This window comes from Chelon labrosus (assembly GCF_963514085.1).
Source record: "Chelon labrosus genome assembly, chromosome: 8".
In the NCBI taxonomy this organism is placed as follows: Eukaryota; Metazoa; Chordata; class Actinopteri; order Mugiliformes; family Mugilidae; genus Chelon; species Chelon labrosus.
Window position 1 is genome coordinate 18,393,468 of NC_140358.1, and position 18,457 is coordinate 18,411,924.

An 18,457-nucleotide genomic window follows, 5' to 3' on the forward strand; every position below is an offset into this window, starting at 1 on the left:
TTCATGTGAGGGTGGGTACATCAAGAGCAATACACTCTATACGATGTGTAATATAGTAATATGAAAGCTTAACACAGCATACAATATGATATGAGTTGGCCGATACAGTAAGGCACATATAAGTGTCGAATGGTGGGGATTGTGTACATGAACGCACATCTGTGTGTCTTCGTGGGTCTGTGCGTACATGCATGTGCGCTCCAGAGACTCTCCATTATAGTTTCTGACCAGATTTTGCCCTCTGGTGGTGCAATTTAGGCAGCACTGGCTTTCCATCGCCGCCCTCCTCTCGACGCTCCTCTCGACGAGTGAGAAACATCACCAACAAGAAGAGGCGACGTATGAATAATGAGGTTTAAAAAGAAAATATGTTCCAAATGAAAACTTTTACTTTTACTTTGCGTTTTGCAAAAAAACAAAAAAAAAAACAGGTGTGAGGTGGTGATGAACATCTGCAGCAGCCAAGAATTAAAGAGAGGACTAAACAAATGACTTTAGACTTGGTTGTCGGCCTGTATTACTAACGTTGTGGGGACCTGAATCGGTTGGTGACATTATGAGGACCTGACTTCTCAAAAAGCAAATCCCATTGAGGTAAAACTAAAGGGGCAGTATGAAGACTTTGTTTAAGATAAGCAATGGAATCACAGCTGTATATGTGTGTACGTGTGTGTGTGTGTGTGTGTGTACGTACATATATGCATGTCCTTGAGCGTCCATCACCAAACACATCCCCTCGGAGCCAATGATGGACCATAAGTCCCACGCATTTCCCATGCTCGCTCACACCAAGCAGTGAGTTCCACCACTCTCTCTAACTCCTCTCCCTTCCTCTCTTTCATTTTCTCCCTGTCATGTCCTCTTCTCCTCTGCTTTTCATTCTCTCGCTCCCGTCGTCACCGCTGCCATTATCATCCCACTTTGTTTTCAACTGATTTTCAGCCTGACCTCATCTCTGGAGGAGGATAATTACCAAATGGGGACACCGTGTTTTAACAGTGATTTTGAGGTCAGCGACTCGCTCACGTTTCCTGGTCTTTTCTGTGCTCAACTGTGAAACTTGCCAATGTTCCTGCCGACCCTCCCCACTGTCTTTCTCTCTGACCCCCATGCATACATCATTCCATACTGAGACTGCTTTTGGAGTAATCACTGTAATCTCTCACTGTCGGAGGAGTTGGCAGGGCACCATACGTACGCTGCTTCTTGGAACATTGTGTCCATGCAGTGCTAAATGTTAAAGAGTGGTGATTGTGGAGAATGTGGCATGGTTTTGCAAAATGCCAGCCTATTAAGTCCAGCCATGCCAAAGCTATATTTGTGTTCCAAATGCTCTGCTGAAATGCATAGAACAATTTATTGTACATTGTTCACATGAAAACACAGCAGAAACAAAAATGCAAAACACTAATTTGAATTGTACTGTATTTGTGTCTGCCGTCTTAATAACTGCTTTAAAAGTTAAAAGTTTTATTAGTATGACCTGTTAATTGAAAAACTGGTGGTCAATGGTGAAAAGGTCAGAGAGGTAGGAGACTGAGAGAGTAAAACACCTGGATAATGGAGCTGCGCTTGTATTCCACTCACCTTGAGCACATAAAACACTATCCCTGTGGAAACAGCAAGATTTCTGGGAAGGGGTCAAACTTTTCTTCCCTGCCTGGACATAGATCACATAACTGGGCCAGCATGGGACGTAAGCCACCCTAAGCTGTGGAGATAAACCTCTTGAAAATGCAGCGTGGTGCTGTGTTTGGAACAAAAAAAGACTCATTAACTCAGGACAACATAACAAGGGACAGTCATAAAATCAAGATGATGTTCATAGCTATTACTTTAGAGCAATTTTAATAAACAACAGACACATGCCTGAATCCATATCCATTACTACCTTTTTCATTTCCCAGTCACACCCATCAATGTCCCTACGTGTCAGTTTGAAGGAGCAGCATTCGGGGAATGTAACTCATGTCGTACGTGCCTCGAGGTTGCCACAGAAATTAAGCACATAGGTGTAAAGAAATGCCAGTCAGCCTCTCCGTGGCTCCTTCAGTCCAGCTCCTGGCAGTGTGCTGGCAAGGCCCCGGCCCAGGAATGCTGTGCCCATCTGTCAACACGGAGCTGCCTTCGCTGGCAGATGCCACAGAGAGGATTTTTGTAACCTGGCCCTGGGTGGATTTCATAACCTGGCCTGGCAGTAGCGGAGAGCCTGCGAGAAGATTATGAGCGAGGATAATATGGAGCCACATACTTCTGAGTGTCAATGTGTCTTATCACACAAAGCTCTACAAAGTGGGTTTCAGGATGATACTGTAACTCAAATGATTTCTTCTGCAGGATCCGTTGAGCTATCTAACAAACATGTACTTCTATCTGTCCTGTACTCCTCTACTCTCTTCCTCTGCTCATCTTTCTGTCCTACTGTCTCCTCCTTCACCTTCTCCTCCCCCCTCTCATGCCTCCCCCAACCACTCCCGCTCTGCTCCCGTAGCTCAGATATTTATAATGAATGGCGTTCTCTATGTGGGGCCTGAATATGTGTGGTGGACCCAAGGGAGCACTACCTGAGTGATGATTCTGTCTGCCCAAGTCTCTCTCGCTACCTCTCTCTCTCACACACACACACAGACACACACACACTCACACACACATGCCTGACCTGCTGGGAACACAGGGTCTTGCTGTATCAGGCCTCTGTGGCAGGGGCAATTAGAAAGGTCCAGACGGAGCACAAGCTCTCTTCTCATACTGTCCCCATTAGAGAGGGAGAGACAGGCAGTGAGGACAGGCAGGAAGAGGACACACAATAACAGTGTCTCTCTCTCTCCCTCTCTCTCTCTTTCTCCCTCACACACACAGAGAGAGAGAGAGAGAGAGAGAGAGAGAGAGACAGAGTGGCCGCATAGTAACCTTACAGATCTGTGTACTTGCTAAGGTAAGTTGGTGCCTCAGCCCATACAGAAGCACTTACCGTGCAGTTTGTTATAATAACTTCATTTCAGCTTTTTTTTGTATATATACCTGATCAAAAGACCACTTATTGAGTGTCTAAGATATGGGTCACACCATCTGAAGTCCACTGTCACATCCTGAACACAGTGGGCCAGTGCTGGATATAGCTGTGACCGGCCAGGATTCAATTCAATTCAATTCAATTTTATTTATATAGCGTCAATAACAATACAAATCGTCTCAAGACGCTTTACAAAAACCCGGCCTGAAACCCCCAGAGCAAGCCTGAAGGCAACGGTGGCAAGGAAAAACTCCCTTTTAACAGGAAGAAACCTCGAGCAGAACCCAGCTCATATGGAGGGACCCATCTGCCTAAGGCCAGCCGGGTACAGACAGAAGAAAGAGAGAAGAGAACAGCAAAGAGAGAAGAGAAGAGAACAGCAAGATAAACATACGTCTGTCATAGATACACATATCTGACTAAAGTGTACATGTGGAATCTTATGATACAAACTGATGATGTTACATGACAGTTTGAAAATGTAAGAGGAATCATAGGCAGGTTGGAGAATTGTTCATTCAGGTAGGAGTGGATAACTGCAGGATTCCATGAAGACTAGGCAGGCTGATGAGACCACGACAACAGATGTAGTATAGAGCTCCACAGGAAACACACCACTCCAGGCCAGAGATACTCACAAGAAGAGGGGGGAAGGGGTGCCGAGATAACGACACAAAGATTCAAGTTTAAATGCAATTAGAAATCATGAAAATGGATGAAGCAGATGGAGCAGATGTGAAGATGCCAAGGACTCACTGACAATATCTATATGTCACAACCGATAGAGTGTGTGTGTGCGTTTATGTGCACATGGGCAGCAGAAGACTCATCCTTGACCACAGACGTGCACGCTCTCTCTACGCCGCCTTTGTCTCCACATGAATTATCCATCGAGCCAAGTGTGGAAATCAAGCTGCTCCGGCAAGCCTTATTACAATGTTGGTCATTTAGCCTATTAGCAATCCTCTTACCTCATTCCTTGGTCAACTCCAATTGCATGGAAAACAGAGCAGTCAGCATGTGAAATGGGCTTGCGGAAGGCTGGGTGAATTAAGGGCCATAAAGAAACGGCAGCTGATACAGCACAAGGCGGGCTCGCAGTGAGACGATGCAAACCTCAGGGCACATAGTCGGTCCCGGGTCACTGCAGGACTCTGGTACGATGAGCTAGAAATCATGAAAACTAATACTTAAAGAGGGGACAGCGGAGGACACGGAGTTATAGTGTATATTTACAAATAGGCAAAGCATTGAGGAAATTACACAGCTCAAGTATAATTTAGAGTGGTAAAAGTGAAATGAACACATGAGATAAACACACCGTCGGGACCGAATCATTTGTGTATGAGTAGGCTGGTCCAACGTGTACACAGAACTCAAGACGACTTGGGTTGGAAATGGAAAATGTTTTCAACAAATGGAATATGGCTTGAGGGTGAGATAAAATACCTAATGGTGTATCATTTATCTAAAAAGACAGGGTGGGATTGTGAGATAAATGTAGGAGAGTCAGTGAAAGACTTGTGTGATGCTGCACCCCTGTGGCCGAGTTTCATGCTGGCACATGCAAAGTCGCTTGCTGACTGATACAGGAAGTCACAGTGCGTGAGTGATGCCTTGCTACATGGGTGAAGAGTGCAAGTATATTATGCGAAGGGTTAACAGCTGGGGATCACCCACAGAGATGCAGAGAGGGCTGTAGAAATATTACGTCTTGTTTACAACGGCTCATTTTAGGGACATTCCACATGTTTTACACCATTAGAAGACTTAAGATAATCCTTTAAGTTATCCCACAGTGGGGAAAACCATTGGTAGATTTAACAGCAGGAGTCTTCTGGAGTTGGAAAGGGAGTCTGAGTAAACAATCCAGTCGATATTGTCATTTAGCTGAGAGTAGACAGAGTTTAAAGGTTTATTTATCGCATATAGATGGGTTAGGGTTAGGGTTGGGGTTATAGACGTTATAATGAAATGCAGTGTGTCCAGTGTGTTCTTAGGGTTGTGCTCATGCAGAAAACATACTGTAGACTGTGGAAAACAATGTGTGCGACAAAGGATTTGCTGAAGAAAACTTGTTGGACACGTCTGAGAACATGCTGACGTAAGAGTTCATGCTCTTGAGGAACTGCAGAGGTGCAAAGGTGTTTGCAGACAGGTGGAAATGGTTGTTGTGCACGAGGTTTTGAACCTACACTGTCCCACTTGCTCTAGTAATTGTCTTTTGCAAGTCTTCGAGGTTTATGGGGGTGCACTACTAAAATCACTGTAATGTATACTGTCTACATATTTCAGCAAAGCACAGGCTGTCCCGTTAAATCCATTCATCAGCTCATGAGCTACAACAAAGTATCCAGCTACTGACCTCAAACATCAGCTGTGAGGGGCGGTAGACAAAACTAAATTAGCCGCAGAGTAAGATCCATCCTCCCGTGTCCCCCGGGGCCCCTAACATCACCTTGAACTGAGCAGAAGGCTGTGTGAAGCCCTGCCAAGCCTATGAACATGACCTGAGGAGTGTGTGTGAGGGATGGGGGAGGTGGTGTGGGGGGCTGGATGAAGAGGATGGAGGCGATGCTGCTCCTTCCATCACAGACAAGACAAATGACGCACCGACAGATGGCACTCGACATTTTCGCTGCCATTGTCAGTGAGTTTCCAGTTTCAATAACCCGACTCCGGACCAGCGGATACTTAAGGTTACGGTCACGTCGCTTGTTAAATGAGACAGAGCTGACCCCTGGATGATCTTTACCACAACATGACTTCCATCATATCATAAGCAAGAAATCACAACAGATCAAGTCAAGCTTTGGGTGTTTTCCTCCATCAGCCACATGGGGGTATTGTAGCTCCAAAGAAAACTGTGGACAGGAGAACCGTGGTAAAGGGCTATAGATTTAACTCCAGTTACTAATACTGTGAGAAACATCCAGAGTTCAGAAGAGATGGGGACACGGCGTGAGAGCGCAGTTGCCAAGATCTGACCTTGGGCTGGAAGCAAATTGGACTGCATCACCCATTAACTGATAGATGTGAGGATAAGGAAGTACTGGGAAATTTAATATGTAATGAACCCTTGAAAAGAAAGATGGAGAAACAGGTGGTGAAATGAATTTCCACAGCATCAGGCAATACGTCTACTGGGACGCACAGGAATTGTCACGTCTGATGTTATAATATGACTGGCAGGGATCAGGTCAAGGTTTACCTGTAATCTAAACACGATTAATTCCCTTTTAATTTTAGATCTAGTCATCATTTATGGTAAGTTAACTTGCATTGTTGTGAGGATATACAGATACAAGATATAGTTGCTTGCCTGACGGTGAGAGGAAACCCTTTTAAACATTTTATGTCAGTATCAACGACGAGTCACTTTCTGCAAAAACTTAATCTAAAGTCAGTTTTTTTCTTTTATCTTTGTTGTTGAAATCAGAAAGACACATTTCATACAGAGTTATGAGATGTACTGTAGGTTGAAATCTGTAAAAACTTGACGTGATGTGTTTCTTTGAATATCTCCACAGTCTTGATGCTTCATAGATACATTTCTGAATGACTGAATGAGTGAATAATCTCTTGCTCAGACAGTCTGACCTGTGTGTATTCTGAATTTTATTACAAAACCACTGGTTAAGCTGTTGATACTTTATTTTTTATAGACGCTGCATTTCAGTTCCCATTTGGACCGTGGGACATGGGAAATATTCCGTCTAAAGCATTTTGTTGGTCCCTAACTCCTATAAACCTACCCCCTCATTATAGTCTACATTTAAAGTTTATTTGCTTGAATTAAAGTTTAAATTTTATGTTTCAGAGTAGCAATGTTATATTTCGTTCTGATGGGACTAGGGTATTTTTTTTGTTTGTTTCTTTCTTTCTTGAAACCACATGGAAAAAATTTTATGTCTAGAAATGATAATAGCTGGATGTTTTTCATTTTATTTTATTTTATTTGGAATAAATTAGCCTTTGTTATCTGTAGAAATGGTCAAAAAACAATGTGTAGAAAACTACTCATCCGACGGCAGCAGCATGACTCCGGGCAGATCCAAAGGAAAAGACCACATCACTGCTTTCAGCGTTTTAGTTTTTTCAGATTTTAACATACATCTCATAACTTGAATTGGTGAAATGATTCTCGCGTTCTCTTTCTGGCAGTCCTGACTTCAACAATTAAGATATTAGGAACAAGGTTTTTCCTTATATGTCTTTGGAATAGACTGGTCTAGTATTAAGAGTTGAATCACCTTAATTTCAGCAACTTCTTAAGACTATCATTTTCTGAATAATACTTGATTTGACTTAAATTATTATGTTTTAGACATTTTACCACGTCTATGTATATATATTGTATGTCAATGTACAGTACTGTGAAAAACATTCAAACACTAAAATGAAAGTGAGGATGATTTCAGATTTCAGAAAACAGTTGACTAAATACAAAGTTCAGTAAACAGAAAATAAAACTACACCGAATGAGTAATTTGTGTGCGCAGACTTATAAAACAGCCTCAGTTCTCCTTGCTACATTCGATTCACAGGTTCTTAGCAGGTATGCTGTGACTTACAGTCGTTCTGTGGATTCAGTCTCCAGCCGTCTTCTCTCCCCTCTTTTAATCCCAGACTGACTCCATAATGCTGCCGTCAGGACTCTACATGGGCCATAAAGTCTCTATTTGCTCTTGTCGTTGCAGAAAATAGTTCTTTATGACTCTGACTGTATGTTTGGGGCTGTTGTCATGCTGCAGACTGAATGTGGGACAATCAGACGCCTCCCTGATGGTAACCTAAACATCTAAAGGGCCTTAAACTTTTGCAGGACTACGTTTGTTGCACACTGGCGTTTTTATGTGCAAGCGTATGCAGTCTGTGCATGAAAGCTGTTAAATGCTAAAAAATCATGTGCGGATATATCTCTCTATGTAGAACGGATAAAATTATTGATTGTTATTGAGAGCAGTATGTAAAACTAAATTCAGGTGCACAACCAGAACATAGGTTTGAAGAATAAGAATACAGAACAGAAATGCAGAACACAAGTTGTGCAGTGCAACGAGAATTTGTTTCCACTCTGTAAGGTGCCCTGTGTAAACATTAAAAACAGAAGGAAACAAGTATAATCTAAATCTGAATCAGACGGGAATGGAATATAATCATGAAAAAGAACATAAATGGAAATATAAATATAAATCTGACTATGGAATATACAGATATTATGTACGGTGTTGTGCGACTTGTCATCCAGTACAAGTTATTTACACAGCAGCAGCATGTAGACTGTTGATGTGGTTGTGGTCAGGCAGAGTTTCTTGAACTGATCTAAAGCAGCCGCAGCTCTGGGGAAGAAACTATTGTTTTCACAATTATACTGTATTTGTGTAATACACTGTGTGCATATTGTAAAGTATAAATCTATCAACATGCTCCTGTTTATGTGTGTAGTTTTAATATTAAAATATATTTTAGATACTGAACTATTTTACAGTGTTTTTAGTAAATTGCTTTTTTTATTATTGGTCCATTAAGATTCATCGCTTTCAATTGAGTTCCTCAAACATAAACCAAGGGCTTAAGGTATATTATATGTAACTATGTGTTCTCAGACGTTATACTTTTGTGAAATTTTGAGGGACCAAGTGAACATGGAACGTTTCCAGAAACTTGATTTTATTTGTTTTGGTCAGGCTATATATTTGTCTGACAGATTAGTTACTATGCGAATCAGGATTACATAATGGCATACAGCCACATGTTGACATGCAGCCCAAACATCCATAAATCAACATGAGAGCATTCTTCACTTTTAGTAGCCTCTAAGTTTAACAACTTGCTTTCGCACATGCACAAATTTAAATCCATGAACTGCGATACTGGCGGGTCTGCTTCAGGGCTCTGAGATTTTGAACAATGAGTTTGTGGGGAAAGTGTAAAAGGCATGCTATGTCATTCTTAGCCGGATTATGTCCTAACGAGCCCGTTCTCTCCTAATCGGTCTAATTATCAAACAGTTAGTGGATCTAAATCACCCAAAGGCCTCCAAGACATGACTACAAGCCCATGGCGTCGTGCGCCACCAGGAACGCTTAGGCAAGACACAAACAACTTAATTTACGTCTCTCTCTCTCTCTCTCTCTCTCTCTCACACACACACACACACACACACACCCCCACACCCCCACACCCACACACATTCACTCGGGAGAAGCTCCCTCCAACACGCAACCCTCAAAATACCCACATGTTCGTGCAGCGGAAGTTTTTAAGCAGCCTTATCTGAAGCTTTATCTGAGTTGGAGATGTGCTGCAGAAAGACAGGTCAAAGGGGACCGCAGGGCTGCTGCAGGACGAAGCATTAGGGATGTGAAACACATGCCAGACCTGTCATGTCCAATTTACAGTTGACACAATAAGTTAATATCCAGTTGAACTGACGACTGCATTTAATTTTAGTTGTAGTCCATCAGTAGCCTGCGTGGCTCGTTTCTCTGAATTTCCTTTTGCAATTAATGACAGAAAACTGGTGAAAGACTACACTCAAACTGCGCAGCGGTAGAGGAAATCAATCATGGTGAAAGCATTTTCCCATGTCTTGTGTTTCCTAGACGAGCGTTTACTTTATTTCGCCAATTATTACAGCGAGAGTCGGGCCAGTGTTGATTCTCACTGCGCCCGAGAAAGATTTTACGGCCATTCATCAGCTCGCGAGGCGCACAAATAGTCTTTAAAACTATAAACACAATCGCTGGGTCGGAGACAGGGGGACCCATTTACCCCGTGGCTGCGCTAAACGCTGAAGATAAAACAAACGATAATACTGTCTGTCTCCTGTGACCGTCTCCACAGGCATTAATAGCAGGTTTAGTGCCAACGGTGCGAGGGGAAACGCAGAGAGGTTATGCGTCATTACGCGCAGTTGACTCTATTTTACTGATGGCCAATGGAACCATGCATATATATTATTATTGTTAAAGTACAAATAGCTAATTGTAGGCTTAATTGGATTACCTGTATGCGTGCTACACGTTGGTACATCTGAATTTCACAGTATTGGAATGTAGAGCACAAAAATGCCCAAAAGGTATAAACGCAAAGAAACTCGCCGTAAACGCAATGAAACCCCTTAGCCCTATTAATTGAGACTATTTTATTGCCTGAGACAAAAGTGTCACGCATGACACTTCTTCAGGATAACCTGGCCTGCAGCGTGGGTGGGAGCGCGTATGTGTGTGCGCGCGGATTCGTTGTCATCTGTTATCACGTCCCGATAAGGCAGACAGCGGCTCCAGAATCTCTCGGAGGCAGACAGCGGCAGAGTGTGTCACTCATGGTTTCAGGTTCCGTGTTCAGGGACCTAACCTGTTGTCTGCTCCCGTCTTTCCTGGCGCTTGTCTGATCTGTTTCCCCCCGGGGACCTGACTTATCAGACACATTAACTCCCTGTTAATTCTTCTCACCGCGCTAAATACTGCGAGTTCGGCTCCTTACTCGCTGTTAAGACGCATCTGATGTGCACAGGGTTAGATAAGAGATTTCTCTCTTGGTACTTGAAGACGCGTATAAACATCTAAATCGAGTCCAAGCATCGAAATGCATCGAAATGCTTGGACTTGAAATGCATGTTTGCATTGTGCGTAATGACTAAGTGCAATACTAAAAACTATCCAACAAGTCAGTTTCACTTCATTTATAAACTACACAAGTCAATGCTATCTAAAACTAAAGAATAATAAAATATATGTCATACACCAGGAAGAAGAAACGTTGCTGATTGAAGTATCTGATTTGCTTTAGAATGAGACTGATCTGGTTGAGGTTGTAAGTCTGTAGATCTGGTCGCACCTACAGGCCTTACACGTACCAGACATGACTTTACGTCATTAATGGGAGTAGTGGCCACTGGTTCCCCTCTCCCTCCTCCTCCCTGCGTCACAGAGAGGAGAGAGAGGCCAAGAAAAAAGTTAGGAGACATTCAAAGTTGACATTCAAAATGCACACTTCACTCAAGATCAGTCTGGTATACCAAACTAATACTTAAATCCAGTAAATACCACCAGGAAGGAAAAGGGTTTGTTGATTTCTTTTTTCTTGCCTCCATATGACAGTTTAATAGTTTTTTTTTTTTTTTTTTTTTTAAGTTCCTGGCAATGTTTCCCAGCCCCAGCACGTCCACCACTCCCTTCTCTGTAAAGGATATATTAAACCTGGAGCAGAGTCATGACGTTATGGTGTCTTCTCTGGACGTTACTTCTCGCATGGACTGCTGCACCGCGCCGACATCCTCCTCCTCCTCCTCCTCTTCTTCCTGCATGCTGGCCCGCCTGAAGCAGGAGCCTCTCCGGGATATGTCGTCGTCCGCCGCCGCCGCCGCCGCCGCCTCTCTGTTTGGAGAGGACACCCACGAGTCCAAAGCCAGCAGAGGCAATAATGCACTCAGCTTTGCTTCTGCCTTTTACGGCAAATCCCTCATAGACATGGATCTAGATAAGGACGGGAAATCAGACGCGTTTGAGGGGAAACGAAGAAAAGGTGAGTGGATGAGAGGGAGGCCTGTGGAAAAAAAAATAGGCCTACATTCGTGTGTGTGCTCTGATTTGTGCAAAACGCAACGGATTCTCCAAAAACAACTCCGTGGAACAAAAACGAACAATTATAAGAAGCTGATTTCTACTGGACTTGATTTTGTTTTTACTTCTTATTTAAGAAAATTTGAAAGTTGGGTTGGTAGGGGTGACAGAATTTCTGAAATAAAGCAAAGTCAATAATAAAAGTGCGTAAATGGTGCCATATTTTCCAAAGCGCACAGTAAATACTGCATAATTTTATTATGCTCAAGAGTTGTAAAAAAAAGTACTAAAAATATATTTTGTAGTAAGTATTAATACGTGTTATTGACTTATTTATTTATTTAATTATGATTCATTGTGTTTGGTTCAAGCAGAGGAGTTTAGTGTTCCGGCCGAGCCTGTCGAGGACATAAAGGCCGAAGACCCGGAACGACCCAAGCCCCGGAGACGCAGGAAGCCGCGGGTCCTCTTCTCTCAGGCGCAGGTGTACGAGCTGGAGCGTCGCTTCAAGCAGCAGAGATACCTGTCCGCCCCGGAGAGAGACCACCTGGCCGGGGTGCTCAAACTCACCCCGACCCAGGTGAAGATCTGGTTCCAGAACCGGAGGTACAAGTGCAAGCGGCAGAGGCAGGACCAGAGCCTGGAGATGGTGTCCCTGCCGCCGCCCAGGAGGGTGTCGGTGCCGGTGCTGGTGCGGGATGGGAAGCCCTGTCTGGCGGCGGACGCTGCCACCTACAACCCCTCCTACAGCATGGGTCACATCAACCATTTCACTTATAACAACTATCCCTCTTTCAGCAACTACACCAACCCCGGCTGCAACACAAACTATGCATGCAATTACCCCGCAGCCACAATGCAGACTATGCAGGGATCTTCAAACAGCGGGAATTACATGAACTTTGGAGTAGGAGACCTGAATAATGTCCAGAACACATTTCCTTCCAGTAATGGGGTGTCTTCCTTACACGGTATTAGGACATGGTAAACGAAACGACGGACAGACAAAAAAAAAAAAAAAAAAAAAAGAAAGAAAAAAGAAAATGAGGCAAATTTCTATTTCGCTTTAACGGGATTATTTTACAACTGCATGCATTTTTTTTTTTTAAACGTGTCCAAAGACAATGCAGAGTTTGTGTAACTTCTCTTATATTTAATGACTCTCTTATTTTGTTTGTTTGTTTTTGTTGTCAGCACCAGTTTTTGAACGAATAGCCCGAAGTTTCTTTATATTTTCAGCGCACATGTAACATGAGCAATAATTATATTATTAATAATAAAAAAAAAAACTAACTGCAACCACAAGTTATATATATATATTTATATATTTTAAATGAATCAAAAAATAATAAAAAAAAAATGTTGTGGATTGTTAAATATATTTTTACTTTGAAAACAAGTAATTTTTGGTGGGTGACAATACAAATAGAAGAATTGAAGGTATGAAAATCAAATTTTATTAAGGCTATTATTATTATTATTATTATTAAAAAACCATCAATACTATCAACAATAGAATTTATTTGTCATGTATGAATACAACCTTATTGTGCCCAGTTTACTTGTGGCTATGTATAAAAAAAAACATTAAAAAGCTATATTAGAAAAACATGAAGCCCACGCTATAAATCTAATGTGATGTATCATGCCTCTGGGTCACACACACTGACTGAACTGTTATAGAGCCACATAAAAAAAAAAAAAAGCCCATCTTCTGTACAACCCTCTCATGGCTTGTGTCTGGTTAAAATGTTCAAGTGGCTATTAGGGGGCTTCCTTCAATATGCTTAAACAAGGTTAAAAGGTTGTAAAAAGTTTACACTTTTTACAGCCCCGCTGTCAGTCACATGTACTCTCTAGGCGCGTGTTTAAATGTGGCTGGGACAGAGGTGGCCGTTAGCCATGACCTTGACCACTGTTAATGCTTATGAAGCTGAAATGGATTCTTAAATTCTGTATTTTAAGTTTATTTTATTTTTTTTAGATCGATTTAAACTGTTGTAAAGAAAACTGATACAAAAAGTTATGAACCTTTTTCTCTGGGACACATTTAATGCGGGACCTTATCCAAGTTACTTAACCATCACCGGGACTCAAACACTGGGAGATTATCTTTCCAAAAACCTTTTCTGCTTTGCTAAGCCATTACTGGTTCATTTAAATTTTTGACCGGACTTAGTTTACCTGAACCGGCTTTCAGTATTAAAACTTAATTCTGTGTTTAAAGTTAAATAACCCCCAACAAAGCTCCATAATGTACTACATGAATGTGGCCTCGCCGTCTCGTGTTTACACATCCAGTACGGTGCCGTGTGTGCTCCCGAGACCTCAGTCCACTTGTCCAGACACGAACCCAAAACACCTGATTGACAGTATCTCGGCGCTAAATGCGAGAATCGTCCAATTTGCTCGACAGAGAGGCAGGGGCTTTGTCTAAGTGCGCAGTTATACGAACAGGCTAGAAACCGGCTGTGCCCAACCGCCGCCACTTTACACGAGTAAGAGATGCTCAGGCATCTCTCGTGTCTCTCCACACATACTCTGCCATCTTAATTTCAAACGATACACACTCCACAAATGCACTTTGGAGACACATTTTAAACACCGAGCAAGAAGCCTTTGTGTTTATTAATAATCAACACTGACATTTACATGTGAGAAACAACATAAGCAACGCCGGGCAATTGCAGAATGGGTGGCAAGGTCATGTAGCTTCTCTGGCCACACTCTCCTCCGTGGTGTTGAAAAGGCAACGTCAGATAACAGCGCCACACAAACCTAAAAATATCACCCCCCCCCGCCCTCCGCCCGCGCTGGAGAGGGAGAGGGAGAGGGAAACGGGTCGGAATAATCTGCTTTTCCGGGTCTTATCTGAAGAAAGGCAGGGATGCATGCTGCTCTATGTCTGCCAGCGTGAACAGTGCTGCTGCTGCTGCTACTTTTCTGAGCTTTTCTGCTCTGCTGCAGTCTCGCATAGATGGAGGCAGAGCGTGCTGACTCTCACACCTAATAAAGTGTTTTTTTTTTTCTTTCTGGCTTGTATGCCAGTGCAGTTGGATGCGAAGTACCGGTACTGTCCAGCTAGCGAGGCTAAAAGCTAAAACTGAGAGTGCATTTAGGCCTGAATCATAGTAAAATTAAAAAGAAATTCAATATTCTATTTCAAAGTCATTATTAAGCAGATATAAATTATACTTTACAATAAATGTATAGTGCATTGCTATAAACAGAATTTACACAAAATGTTTGCACATCATTTACACAGTGATTATGTGATTATAGAGTGATTTAAAAAAAAATATTTAGATTAAAACAACCACTTGAGGGGAATATAGGACTCTGCTCCACAGTCTCTTTTCAAAATGCATGTCCTTAGCTTGGTGTTATTTTATACTGACACTGAATAACAGTAATTAATATTATTGTATGCAACTATAATGCTATTTAATAACAGACAGGCAATTAAAGCTTGTTGAACTGAAAGGAAAAATGACTCTCCTGCGTAATGATCAGATATTCCTTACATTATTTTCAGTACTATTTTTGATTTGCTGTTTTGTTTTTGCTCTTTAGAAAAACTGTTAAATTAACTGCTCTCGACTAAAGACGAGCTTCGGACACCACATATTGCATCACCTACATCCTCTTCATAAATTATCCTTTAGCATGATGAGTTAAAAAACTTCTCAGTAAATTAAACACTGTGTGGAGCTACAGGCGTGGAGGTTTATCTTGCTCTTCGTGGACAATATTTCACTCTCAGCAGCATCACAATTCATTCAAGTGAGCAGTCCGCATTCCACTGAGCAGACGCTCGTGTGTAATGTGTGTAAGATGATACGCAGCATTCAGAGTTGTTTAAATCATTTGAGCTGGCTGTGGAAAGTACAGTATGTGGTTATGGGAGAGCTCCTCGAAAAAAAAAAGTACCTGGTCTACAGGAAGGGGAAAAGTCTCTTCTTGAGGATGTAGAGAACAGTGGCGAGGAAGAGAGCCAAGGCCAGGAAGATGAGCAGTTTGTCAGTGAGCTCCCTGCGGTTGTACTTGGTGATGAGTTTTCTCCCGAGCTGAATGGTCCCCGTCATGGTCTTAAACTCCTCATTTGTCTCCTGGACTGTTCTCGAGGAGGTTGCTTTAAACAGGAGAGAAAACGGTTTTCAGCAACAAAGCGCTTTGGGGATGGGGTTACACACATCATTAATATACACCCACTTTCCAGTTCATTATACGTACACCAGTCAAAAGGAGTGCCTTCTAATGTAACAGCCCTGCACTAAATCTTAAGGTTGAGGTATGCAACATTTGTTTAAAGGAGTTGTTGAATCGGCGACCGGTTTTCATTTCGAAGGGTGTGGTTTCTAGTACTATTGACTTGTAACGACATACATTTCTATTATCTGACAACCCATAACAGAAACACTTCAGTGTTTAATTCAATCCAGTTTAACGGCACCACAAACTAGATCCTCCAAAATGATCATCCAGTTGAATTACCGCCTTTCTGATTCTGTTTCAACATAAACTGAACATTATAACAGTCATGAAGGGCATTTAGTGCAGGACTGTTATATTCATATGCTTTCACTTGTATACCTAATGTTTTGGCAGGAGAATGTAAATGGTTATTAATTTTAGACAGGCTGCATTCAACACCGTAAATCAAAGTTAAGTTGGTCTCAGTAGCACAGGAGCGGCTTCCAAAAGACGCTCTAACACAAAGACGACACATGAGAATCTGCACTAACTGAGCTGATGAGCTATTGACGACATTATATATTTCATAGTGTACAACAAACTGTGTATTTGTGGTGACATTCCTACACATTCCTAGTCCCATGACTCACCAGTTCAAACCAACAATATTTTATCTCTGAGAGGTGAGTCTAAAAACTGCTGAAAAGACCACTTTTAACCACAGGTGCCACCAAAAACATCTAAACACACTTTATTATACAGAATTTTCTCCTACCGCCATTTCCTAAAGGTCAGAGCAAGTGGCCAAACACTCATGACACAGATACAAGAAGTGTCTAGGGAGTGGACTGTCTCTAATATTCAACAAAACTACATCATATGGCATATTTCAAGTATTTAGAAGCTGATATAATCGTGTTTCCTTCACTTACCTAGAGACGTTACGGTCTCCTCACTCTGCTGAACCTGCTGGGCCATCATCCGGCTGATGTTCATAAGATTTTCTGTGATGTCGCTGGTCGTCTGGGTCAGGTCCTCTTTGGTCATCTTCCTGATACGAACGAAATAAGACATTCCTCTATAAACGTCCTCGTGCAAATTAGATAAATCATGCAAGAGGACTAGAAAGACGCGGAATCAGTGTATTCTTCTGAACGTGACACTACAAGATGACAAGACTCTCTGGAAAAACTGGCACACACTGTCATCTCACCTCTGCCTAAGATCACTGGCTCCACTAAGAAGCGCCTGCTTTTCCATATTATCGATAGACATTTTGGTTGCCAGGTTGGCTTTTCTCCAGGTTGTCTGGTTACTGCAAAATACAGAAAAAAAATTGACATTTTTATGCATCTTTAAATGTCTCATTCATTTCCCCCACAGATTTTTCCAGCAACATTAACACAGACACGAGGACACACCTATAAATATTCACCATCTAAACTAACAGAGACATTACCTGCGCATCTGTTTCTTGTGTCCCTCTACCTGGCTCATCAAAGCTTGTTTGTCCGACATTTTGTCCTGTTCCATCGCCATCTGCTCCAAGTCCTGACACGGAGGCAGAACAACATTCACCTTATATGCATCATGCTAACAAATGAGATTCAAGTGGCGTTCACAAAGACATCCCAGAGTAACATTTCTCACCTCAATCCGTGACCTGAGGTTGTGGAAACTCTTCTTCACATCTGTATTTAATTCCGTCAGCTTGCTTTGAGGACCTTGGCACTCGGTGATATCCTGGTGAAACAGAGAAACACAAATCTTCTCCAGTTTTTTTTGGTATCAATGTTGAAGACAATCAGTTCTCTGACAGTAGCATCTCTAGACTAGGATTATAGTGTCTAAGCGTCTGAATCAAACTCGAAATAGTTTCATTTTTTTTACATTTTTACAAAAATAAAAACAGGTGAAAATGGAAAATATGATTTAATTACTACTGAATAAATAAATAAATATATAATTAATAATATTACAAATACTTTTTTAAATATACTTAGATTAGAAAATACAATAATAAGGGGAGACGAGCTGCTAAAAGGTGGTTTAACTAGTTTGTCATATTGCAGAAATCTGGCTATGGTTCAATTTCATTACAGTCAAGCTTCATGTAGCGTGATTAATTACGGTTTTTAAATTCTACTTTCGTATAATTATTACAGCTTGTCGCCTATTAATCAGTCGAGTCGGACTAAAGTGAAAGGTTAAAGTACGTATACTGCACCGGCACCGGCAGCTCATCTCTTGAGGCTCCAACTGCCGCAGTGTTTCACCGGTTTCTACTAGAAACACTTGACGTAGCACACAAGCTATCAGGCACAAACGTGGATTCTTTGCGTGACAAGCTCAAACACCAGCTTGTCCTAAAGCCGCACGAAGTACTCTTACCACATTAAGATTCGCACCTGGATGAGAGCCTTGATTTCCAAGTCATATTTGAGTATTTCTTGCTCGCATATTCGGACGTGGACATCGGTGGACGCCATGTTGCCAACGTAGTTGGCTCGAGCTACGGGAAGCAGGAAGTCTGTTCTGGATTCCCGTCCGTCCGTCACTGAGACGTTTTATAATAATAATAATAATGAATAAAAATGTTATTTAATGAAAAAAATGACTTCAATAACGTAATTTATACAAAAACAACCTAAAAAAGGAAAACATAAATAAATACGCGTTA

General features: G+C 41.9%; 2 protein-coding genes across 2 annotated transcripts; one reads left to right on the top strand and one right to left on the bottom strand.

The window, feature by feature from the left end:
- Positions 1 to 11,163: 11,163 nt before the first annotated feature.
- On the top strand, positions 11,164 to 12,571 carry nkx2.5 (NK2 homeobox 5; the record flags this gene model as incomplete). The annotated part of the gene is made up of 2 exons (XM_084550494.1): positions 11,164 to 11,545; positions 11,955 to 12,571. 2 exons carry the CDS (start codon positions 11,164 to 11,166, stop codon positions 12,569 to 12,571), a joined length of 999 nt encoding a protein of 332 aa, XP_084406620.1.
- Positions 12,572 to 13,980: 1,409 nt separating this feature from the next.
- Positions 13,981 to 18,270, bottom strand: LOC311492261 (vesicle transport protein SEC20-like). Its single transcript, XM_084550496.1, has 6 exons — positions 18,186 to 18,270; positions 17,428 to 17,520; positions 17,237 to 17,328; positions 16,991 to 17,092; positions 16,710 to 16,828; positions 13,981 to 15,715 (listed from the first exon to the last, which is right to left on the bottom strand). The coding sequence occupies exons 1-6, from the start codon at positions 18,264 to 18,266 to the stop codon at positions 15,519 to 15,521; spliced, it is 684 nt and encodes a 227-aa protein (XP_084406622.1). The 5' UTR covers positions 18,267 to 18,270; the 3' UTR covers positions 13,981 to 15,518.
- Positions 18,271 to 18,457: the final 187 nt, after the last annotated feature.